At 36.0% G+C, this 10691-nt stretch overlaps 1 protein-coding gene and 1 long non-coding RNA gene across 2 annotated transcripts; one reads left to right on the top strand and one right to left on the bottom strand.

Annotated features, from left to right (window-relative positions):
* Positions 1-3398: 3398 nt before the first annotated feature.
* Positions 3399-5611, bottom strand: LOC127877567 (uncharacterized). Its single transcript, XR_008048484.1, has 2 exons — positions 5534-5611; positions 3399-3567 (listed from the first exon to the last, which is right to left on the bottom strand). It is a non-coding gene; the product is annotated as an uncharacterized LOC127877567 (long non-coding RNA).
* Positions 3780-8944, top strand: LOC127877566 (mediator of RNA polymerase II transcription subunit 12-like). The gene is made up of 2 exons (XM_052423541.1): positions 3780-3916; positions 6038-8944. Exons 1-2 carry the CDS (start codon positions 3848-3850, stop codon positions 7661-7663), a joined length of 1695 nt encoding a protein of 564 aa, XP_052279501.1. The 5' UTR covers positions 3780-3847; the 3' UTR covers positions 7664-8944.
* Positions 8945-10691: the final 1747 nt, after the last annotated feature.

Genomic DNA, 10691 nt, shown 5'->3' with positions numbered 1-10691 from the left:
CATTGAAATGACATTTGCGTAAGCCACAGACTCATATATGGCGTCATTCAGGTTTTAAGGTATAAAATCATGCTTTTTTTCTAAAGTGCGTCTATTTTTGTTTCGAATTTCAAGAGTGCTACCTCGAGAAAACATCATTAAATGGAGAAAAGGCTCGTGTGATTTTTAATTTGCTATAAGAGCAAAGATTGGTGAAAGATTAGTGGTGTCACCTGTGTGAATTCTTGAACGGCGAAGTGCAACCCTTGTAGTTTTTCATTAAAATCATATTGCTTCATCCTCAAGTAGACAAATTAATCATTATGTCATTCTTGTTCCAGATTTCTGAATAATGTTTCGACTTGAAAAAAAAAATCACCATATTACTCGTTACGATGTAATACCGATATCGGCAACTAACTAGAGAAGAACGACGTACCGGTATATTCAATGCGTGCAGACGTGGTGGTATGGTATCTGTAACATATTTCATCTATGAATCGCCTTTTCACTCACATAGTGACTTTCACCACCAGGGGATTAGGACGGAGTGTCGAAGAAAGTGCAGAAAACCAATCTGAGTGAATTGGACATTTATTACAAAATGTCGTAAACATGAACAAAAAACATCTAATTAATTCTAATTGATTAACGACAAGTTCCCGTCCACCCTGCTCAGGCCCGTAGCCAGGGTTTTGAAAATGGGGGGTGCGAATGTTTGCCTTCGACGATTTTTATTGAGCATTGAAGTGGCAAAGGGGGTATGTGGGGAGGGGATGTTCCTCCTGCAATCGGGGGCTTTGGAGATCCTCCCCCTAGACAATTTTGAAAATGAAACTCCTGCATTCTGGTCACTTTTTTTACTGTATTTAGAGACTGAAGTTATAGAGCATTTTTACATGAAATTCCACTTTCATTGACCATACTCTGTGACTGATCGACATGAATATGTTTTCCCCACCACGTTTTTCAATAAACACCTTTTTCGATCAGTCACGGAAATACATAATTTTATACGGTGTTTAACACGACATTAGTATGCGCTCACACACTTTGTTTACATATGCAACAGCACATTTACAGAATGTAAAATCAACAATAAGAACGGTATAAACTATCATTATTTATTGGAATCTTGGAATCTTGATAAAATTGGTGTGTTTTACCATGTCAACATTCTACCATTCATAAATCCAGCAAATGACATGGAAATATTTGACTTTTTTTCAAAACAATTGTTTGTCTGCTAATATGGATAGTAACAGAGGCATAGCATTGCTCTAAACGTGCTAATAGTGTATCGTACAACACACACTGATTAAAGCGAGATTATACGATTTTTTGTATGTGTTTAATTGTAATATATTGATAAAATATGTTACAATAACACAAAATAGGCAATGAAAAATTATACATTTAAGCCGAATTTCATAAAATGCAGCAAAGACATATTAGCGCCCCTAGCCGATTGTGACGTACATGTTTTCCTACAATAACCGAAGCATTCGTCTTTTTATTAGGATCGGAATTCACATCGTACATGTATGGCATACATGCTGGCGAATTCGGCTGTACAGCCGTTTTCAATTTCAGAATCAAATATCTGGCTTATTTCGCATTTTTCGACGCATGTTCTTCTTATCTTTTATTTTAATTTATATTGACATATATATATATATATATATATATATATATATATATATATATATATATATATATATATATATATATATAAATAATAAGTTTTTTACACATTTTATATAAATTCATAAATATTTGAAAAAATCGTATAATCTCGCTTTAACAAAACTGGGTCTTCTCTAATGTGTATCAATACTAAAAAGAAATCAAAATGGTATAACTGGTTATTTTTTAAAACTGTTTTTAACAAATTAGTATCTTTTTCTAAACGAATTTTAGAAATAAATAACACTTTAGGCTTCATTTAGACCCTATAACCACAAACTACTGTCCATATGGTCTCAAAGTCCTTAACAATGTATACCATGACGTTGAAGAAAAAAAAGTACTAATTTGCCCATTATATGCTCAAGATCCGTCACAGTTGATGAAAATTAAACGTTAACGTCCATCTGATCATATGTTATAACGTTTTAAATTCATTATAACAACTGTTTAAGAATAGGACATTCTTAGTGTCAAGTTGGACATAATTAAAAATCATGACTTGAGCACAGCTGATATTTTTTGCTGGAATACCCTTGAGGGGATCCGAAAATGGTTGTAAGGGGATATAACTAAGTCTGTCGAAAATGCTGTGTAAAAAGGGGTTCTTGTTATAAATCGTGGTATAATGCAAACTTATTAACCAGTGACCCATTAGTCTTCGGCAATAGTCGAAGGATGCCCTTTGATATCAGTCATTTTCGGAAGCTGAGATAACATTCCGTTAATTATCATCTAAAACATATTTTCTTTTTTATAAGAATTAAGATTATTTATTTATTCAAGTTAATACAATTGTTTTTTTCCAGCCATTTAGATAATTGTTGAAAAAGGTTATTGGACTGGCATTTCAACCCACAATAAGTAGGCTTCAACATTTTGTTATGATATCTATTAGAGTTATAGACATTAATAACGATGACACAGGTTACAAAACAATCGCTTAGTATCAAATATCTATAATTAAGTATCGATTTTATACGGATTAGAGTGCCAGGTTAATAATTTAGCATTATACAGAAAACAAATATCTATTTGTAACAAAGATTCCAATTCCATTTTGCGGGGACCGGCTTCTTAGATCTTCTCAAATTTTGCTGACACAACCTCTGTTGATATCAACAATTCTACGGTTAAAACTTGTAAATAAAAATCACGCTCTATCTTGGAAATGACTTAATCGAGAAATTTATTATATGGTGACCTGTCGGTGGCATATTGAATACAACATTATTTTAACGCTTAAATACGAAGACTCAATAGGTTCCTGGAAACGGGTATGCTGCTGGGCAAGCAAGAAAACCGCCTTATAACAGAAAAATATGCATGTAAACGATAAACAAATACATGAAGGTACATAATAAAAGGCATACATACAAATCTTACATTAGAAGGGTAAGAAAACATGATAGGCTAAGTGATAAGTATAACAGCAGCAATCTGCATGACAATGTTAAAGGCATATGTTAAAAGCACACATAGAAGGTGACATTACAAAATTATATGGCGGAATTGAGGTAGTATTTTTTTCAAGCAACTATCTGCTAACGGCGTTCTGTTAGTCTGCGAGAATGGCGCTTTCCTTTGTCTGCAAAAGGACGCCATGTGTGGTTGACGTAATCCTTCACATGACTCAGATCGCGCGCCCGATTGGCTGACCCGTTACGTAAAATAAGTTAATCAATTGGCACAATTCATTTCCACCCCGCGTTATTACATAACACAGAACCAAGTTCGATTTATAAAACCTTTTATGAGTGCATAAAATTTAATGTGTGAATTGTTCGTCTACTTCGTCAAGCTGAAGTTGACTAAGGTGTTATTTCTGCAAGATCAAAGGTCCAGATCCATCAGCTCCTTACTAAAATCATGGAACCGGGTCATGAAACGATGCCGGAATGTCTAAAAACAGCGAAAATAATAACTATTTTATTTTTTAGATTGTATTTCATTTGAATATTGTGTAAACAGATAATGTGAAGTACAAAAAAATATTTTAATAAACCGTAATGGTTTGTTTATCCCTTTAAGTTCCTCACACTATTGACCGTCTTTCATTACGACTCGGTACTTGGTTATGAGTGGCATATAATTTCCCGCCAAATTGACCGGAAGTCTTAGAATTCGAGGATAGACATCCTGCAAGAAGTAAACATATCCGAAATTCGTCTGCGTTTGGAAAATGTCAGCAGCGATTATTGCTGCACTTAAAAACCAAGTACATAGCCTTGCTAAACAGGACTCAAACTCGGTAATTATTATGTCAATCAAAATTATAGCTGAACAAGGAAACACAGCATTTGGACTAGTAGTTTGTTGAGACGATAACGTGTAAAATTTTCGAAAAAAATAACTTGAATGAATTTGAACACTTGCTGTCTTGCATGACTTGGTCAAGTTATTTCTAGCAATCTCAAATGTATTCTCGTGTTTGTGTTTGCAAAAATAATGTGTATAATTCAGCACCTTGTACATCTAAATATTAAGCAAATTGAAAAAAAAAGAATAAATTGGGCCACACGTCACGTGTTTTTTACTTATATTAGTTATGTGCCCAAAAATTGTAGGTAAGCTTTAACGATTTTCTCTCTAAGCGTTACCCATTTCAAGGTAGTGGGAAAGTGGGTAATTTTGGCTCGATTGGTCGTTGTCCACTCGGGTACTACTTACATGTACCCCGGGTACATGTAAGTATACTTACATGTACCCCGGGTACATGTAAGTATACTTACACGTACCCCGGGAACGGTAAATATACTTTAACGTATCCGGCCTATATGAGACTGTACCTGAGTTTAATTCCTGCCAAAAATCCAATGTCGTAAAACGCGCTACCGATTATTGTCATTACGAAACAAACTTCTATTAAAAAAAAACCTTCATCAACATGCTGTTTGAATACGAGTTTCGATCATAAAGAGGCCATTAAATAGAAAATTGACATAAATATAAACATAATTTTTTTAAGCCGACAACAACTTATTTAGCGTTAAAATTCCTGGGTACGTTAAAGTGTATTTACCGTACCCGGGGTACATGTAAGTATACTTAAGTGTACCCGGGGTACATGTGAGTAGTACCCGAGCCGACAATGACCAATCGAGCGTAATTTTGATAAATTATAACAGATTTTTTCGTTGTTGTTTTTTTCAGTATGCCTTGTTGGCCTTTTCTTTATGTTGGCCTTTTTCTGTATGATGTTGGAAAAAATAGATAAATTAATAAATTACCAAAAAACACTTATTAAGCTGAACTGGTTTGTGCAAACAACTTGTGTATCCCTAAAATTAAAAAGATGGCCAAACTGATCTGAGCAGGATGTGATCACAAGGTTTCTCGATGCTTGTAAGGAAAACTGCCCCAACACCGGACAGCCATGTTTTTGAACAAACTGCTATCATTGACAATCTCATTTATTGAAAAAATCATTAGAACAAATGTTCAGAGAAAGTTGGCACAGACTAAACTGTTCATACACTTTTTCTTTAATTTGACCTCAGGGCCCTTGTTACACTTTGGGGGATTGGGGCCAGTGCCCTTAGAGGGGGAAAGCACTCTTATTCTCAATTTTGAAGCATTTGTAAGGGAAATAACTAAAACATTAATTTCCCAATTTTAGTCATATCTCCACACTTTTTCCCAATCCATAGGGACCTGGTCTCATTCCCAAAATGGTGAAAAATAACTTTGTAAAGATTGGGCAATCAATAAGGACTCTTAAGCTCTCACAAGCTTTTAATTTAATTTGACCTAGAAATCTTGTTTTGGACCAATGGATCAAGTTTAAATCTCTGCAGAGCTAACAAAAAGCTCACCATGTGTATGTTATGTGCATGTAAGCTCTAATTTGAACAAAACGGGCACTTACAGTTTGGAAAAAAATGTTCACCTACAAGTCCTGTGCTTCCTGAAGCCTTTAGATCTGACTGTTCAACTATTGTTCCTGAAAAAGAATTAAAATAAATAAATTGATTGATTGTTTAAATATACATCTTTCTTCTTAACTCTGAAGTAAAGAAATGCTTCAATTTATTGTCATTTTCTCTTTCCCACTTACGTATTTAAATGCATTTGTAGTTCCTCAGAAAGTTCAATGTAATTGAACGCCTTTCTTACAAGATCCAAGTTTTAAAGGTTTTAGTTCCAACGCTTAGATACTGATGAGCAGCAAACTGCATAAAACCTGAAAAGACTGCGAGTTACTCACAGGCTATTCTGGTTTTATGCTGTTTGCGCATAGCCATTTTCACTTTGCTTCTGAGTGATAAAGTATTGATCAATATTAATATACATAATACAACCGGTTTTCTTGTTACATTTTAATGAAAAAGAATTTATTGTATGTTAGCATGTTCTTTCATTTACTTTGCAGATTGGCAAGACTGACACAACACCTGTGTCAGTGTGTATTTGTAACCGGCCAGTTCAGGACATTCTTTGTCAGGCATGTGGCTTCATTTTTGTTGGGCATGTACGCAAACCCTGCCCAGAGCACAGGAATAACTTGTTCTACCTGATGGACACGCAGTTCTGTCCCCAGTGCAAATCCACATACCTTCTGGAGATAAAGACCTCCGATAAACAACTTCATGATGTTGTTGATCCAACAAGGCAACGTCATAAGAGTGATGCCCACCTTTTAAAAAATCCTGTGTCTGTCAATGCCACCAGAAGAGCAAGTACTGGATCTAGAATGAGACCAACACCTGAAGAAGATTGGTCTGATTCAATTAATTTCAAAGCTGAATATGAAGCAACTAGTAAACCGCCAACAACAAATTTTGGCGATGAGAAAAATCTTAGTCACATGATAAACCAGTTTAATAGGTCACAGATTAATAACAGTGCAAATGCATTTGGAACCCCTTGCCATATCACCCCAGCTGCCTCAAATATGCAAGGTGATACTGCTGTATCAAGAATGGTGCAGTATAACAGCAAAGGAACATCATGTGATTCCAAACCTTTTATGGGTGATCTCAAAATCACAGTACCTTCAAGTTCCAATACTAATTCACAGTCCCAAACTATAGATCAGCAAAACAAGCAAGGTCAGATCTCTGCATCCAGGCCAGTTCTTGTGGACAGTGGAGTGCAAACCGAGTTCAATGTTCAGGTAAATCAAGAGCCCCAGTATCAGCCACCATTGTCACAACCCAAGAAGTTGAGGATGTTAACTACATTGGGCAATATTAGCAGCAGTCTGTCTCAGGTTCCAAGCGTGCAGCCAAATACTGTTTCAGAGCAAAACAGTGTGACAGCTTCTAGGCCATATTCAGCCAATTACTCTAAAGAACAAACTGCTCCCTTGGAACATATATCTGTGGCGCCACCACCAACAGTTCTTGGCCCATATCTCCCACCAAGGCCTCCAATAAATCCTATGTTTGTTAGACCATCTTTTGTCAGTGTCCCCATGCAACATCTATCCCTTCAGAGAGGGCCTTTTATGTCACCAAGCAGTCCCAACATTCTTAGACCATCAGTGCTCGGAATGAGTCTTCAGCAGCAAAGCCAGCCTGATATTAACATGAAATTCATGCAGCAAGGTCAAAGGCAACCTGGAATTAACATGGTATCTTCAATACAGCAAGGGCAAAGGCAGCCTGGCATTGGCACGTTGTCTTCAATACAGCAAGGGCAAAGGCAGCCTGGTGTCAATATGGTATCTTCAATACAGCAAGGGCAAAGGCAGCCTGGCATTGACACAGTGTCTTCAATACAGCAAGGGCAAATGCAACCTGGTGTCAGCACTGTTTCTTCTATACAGCAAGCGCAAAGGCAGTCTGGCATTGATACAGTGTCTTCAATGCAGCAAGGTCAAAGGCAGCCTGGTGTCAACACTGTATCCTCCATACAGCAAGGGCATAACATCTATGGATATAACCCAAGGAAGCCTGTTGGCATCTCCAAAGAGTACAGCTTGCTTCAGCAGGCATTGAATCGTAGGCAAGCAGGATCGGAACCACTGCACACATTTGAAGAAGGCAGAATGTGAAGATAGTGAATGATAGTGCCTTTATTTAGTTCATAAATGGTGCATTATGGATCAATTATTATACAATTATTGTTGTTAAGTCATTCTAGTTATAATTGAAATGTTTAATAATCTTTTCTTGTAAAAACAAGATGTTTTTTGTCATCTTTAAGCTGACCTGAGCACAAGTCGCTCATGATACGCTTTTGTCATTGCCTTTTGTTTTTTTGTTTTTCAACAAATGCCTTTTGTTTTTTTGTTTCTCAACAAAACATTTAAAACATTTTAGCTCATCTATTTTTTGGAGAAAAAAAATGAGCTATTGTCATCACGTCGGCGTTGGGTTAAGTTTTATGTTTAGGTCCACTTTTCTCAGAAAGTATCAATGCTATTGCATTCAAACTTGGTACACTTACTTACTATATGAGGGGACTGGGCAGGTTAAGTTAGATAACTCTGGCATGCATTTTGACAGAATTATTTGCCCTTTTTATACTTAGAAAATTGAAAATTTTGGTTAAGTTTTGTGTTTAGGTCCATTTTATTCCTTAAGTATCAAAGCTATTGCTTTCATACTTGCAACACTTACTAACTATCATAAGGGGACTGTCCAGGCAAAGTTATGTAACTCTGACTGGCATTTTGACAGAATTATGTGCCCTTTTTATACTTAGTAAATTGAAAATTTGGTTAAGTTTTGTGTTTAGGTCCACTTTATTCCTAAAGGATCAAAGCTATTGCTTTCATACTTGCAACACTTACTATCGTAAGGGGACTGTGCAGGCAAAGTTATGTAACTCTGACTAGCATTTTGACAGAATTATGGGCCCTTTATATTTAGAAATTGAAAATTTGATTTAAGTTTTGTGTTTTGGTCCACTTTACTCCTAAAGTATCATAGATATTGCTTTCATACTTGGAACACTCGAAAACTATCATAAGGGGACAGTACAGGACAAGTTGCATAACTCTGGTTGTCATTTTGACAGAATTATGGCCCTTTTTTGACTAAGTAACTTTGAATATATGGTTAAATTTTGTGTTTTGATCCACTTAACTTCTAAAGTATCAAGGCTATTGCTTTCAAACTTCAAATACTTTCATGCTATCATGAGGGTACTGTACCTGGCAAGTTGATTTTTACCTTGACCTTTGAATGACCTTGACTATCAAGGTCAAATTGTTAAATTTTACTAAAATTGCTATAACTTCTTTATTTATGATTAGATTTGATTGATACTTTGACATAACAACTCTTACCTGACATACCACAATAGACTCCACCCAAACCACTCCCCACGCCCCCCCACCCCAGAATCCCCCTCCATTTTTTTTTTCAATTTTTTTAAAGATCATCTAATGACTTCACCCTCACACTATACCCCCCACCCCACAGCCCCCCCCCCATTTTTGTTGAAACATGGTTAAAAAACAAAAATAGTTTTTTTTATATTATTTTATGTTTGAAATACCATTCAACCATCCCACCCAAGAATACCCCCCCCCCCCATATTTTTTTATATTTTTTTTTTGCATTTGTTTTCTTATTTTTGGAATGTAATGTAATATATGACCACATACCCACACTATACACCCCTCTCCACCCCTCCCTCCTTTGTGATTGAAGTATTGAGATAGGTCCCTTCACCTTGAAAAGAAAAATAGATGAGTGGTCTGCACCCGCAAGGCGGTGCTCTTGTTTAATATTTGTTTTTTCTAAAAGTAAAACTTGATGAGAGTTTGAAACAGGCTGATGTTTAAGGGTTAAACACAAGGTCACAGTGGTCTTTTGTAGAAAAACTGTTAACATTCTTGAAGTAGCAATTTTGTCCCAATATTCCGGACGTTTTTGATGAATGTTTATGTCATTGTCTCAAATTGGAAGATTGGATCTAGGTATCAGCACCTTATTGGAAAAAAAGCTTCTTAGTCATTAAATACTTAAATTTAAAGATGACAAGTGTATTAAACTTACACTCATATTGGCTCTTTTTCTAGCTAATCTTAGCTAAACATGTTTTGTATGCTAGTTTACTAATTTTACAGATTCTCAATGGTAAAAAAACACCACTTGACCACTCCTTCAAATGCATACATAATTATAGATATCTTGGATAAGTTTGGCAATGGTTTGGCCAATTAAGTAAATATGAAAGCATTTATTAAGACTTTATATGTAACTACCTCTTCAAAGGAGTGGAGGTATATTGCTTTGCATCTGTCCGTAAGATGGTTAGCCCAAGAGTATTTCATTTTTGCTCAGTATTGAGAGGGTTCCTTGAACTTTGATTACACAAATTGGTTTTCTGTTTTTTTTCCAAAGGATATGATGGTGCTTCCTATTGCTTTTGAGGTTAAAGGATCTTACATGAAATTTGTTTCCCAAAGATATCTAGAGAACACTTCAACCTATGATAATTTCAATTGATCCACTGGTTTATGAGGAAGATGCCTAGTGATTTTCAGGTCACCGGGTTGAAGGTCAAGGTAAGGGGGTTGAACATGCAAAATCTCCATACATTCTACAGGTATTCAAGTAAGACTGCAAATGTGTTCATGGTCATCGGGTGATGTCACTGACCAAGTTCTGTGAATCTGAATTATGCCGCTTTTTAACCAGGTTTTCTGAAGGAAAAAACTGGTTATTAGATTGGCGAATGTCGGCGGGCGGAACAAGCTTGACTGGGCCATAACTTTATCGTTCATTGTGAGATTTAAAAATCATTTGGCACATTTGGCGAAAGAATTTCGTCAACATCTCCAAGGTCAAGGTCACACTTTGAGGTAAAAAATGGCCATAAATGAGCTTGTCCGGGCCATAACTATGTCATTCATTGTGAGATTTTAAAATCATTTGGCACATTTGTTTACCATCATTGAACGGTGTGTCGTGCGAAAAGAATAACGTCAATATCTCCAAGGTCAAGGTCAGCACGACTAAAAATAGATCGAATTTGAAACAAGGGGTAACTATGAACAATCTGTAACAATGCACATTTTGAGTTGCCTCTCTCTATCAGACTTTTTTTGTCAAATTGAAAACAAGGTC

This window comes from Dreissena polymorpha, chromosome 4, assembly GCF_020536995.1.
Source record: "Dreissena polymorpha isolate Duluth1 chromosome 4, UMN_Dpol_1.0, whole genome shotgun sequence".
NCBI lineage: Eukaryota > Metazoa > Mollusca > Bivalvia > Myida > Dreissenidae > Dreissena > Dreissena polymorpha.
This window is presented reverse-complemented; position numbering and strand designations above follow the sequence as displayed.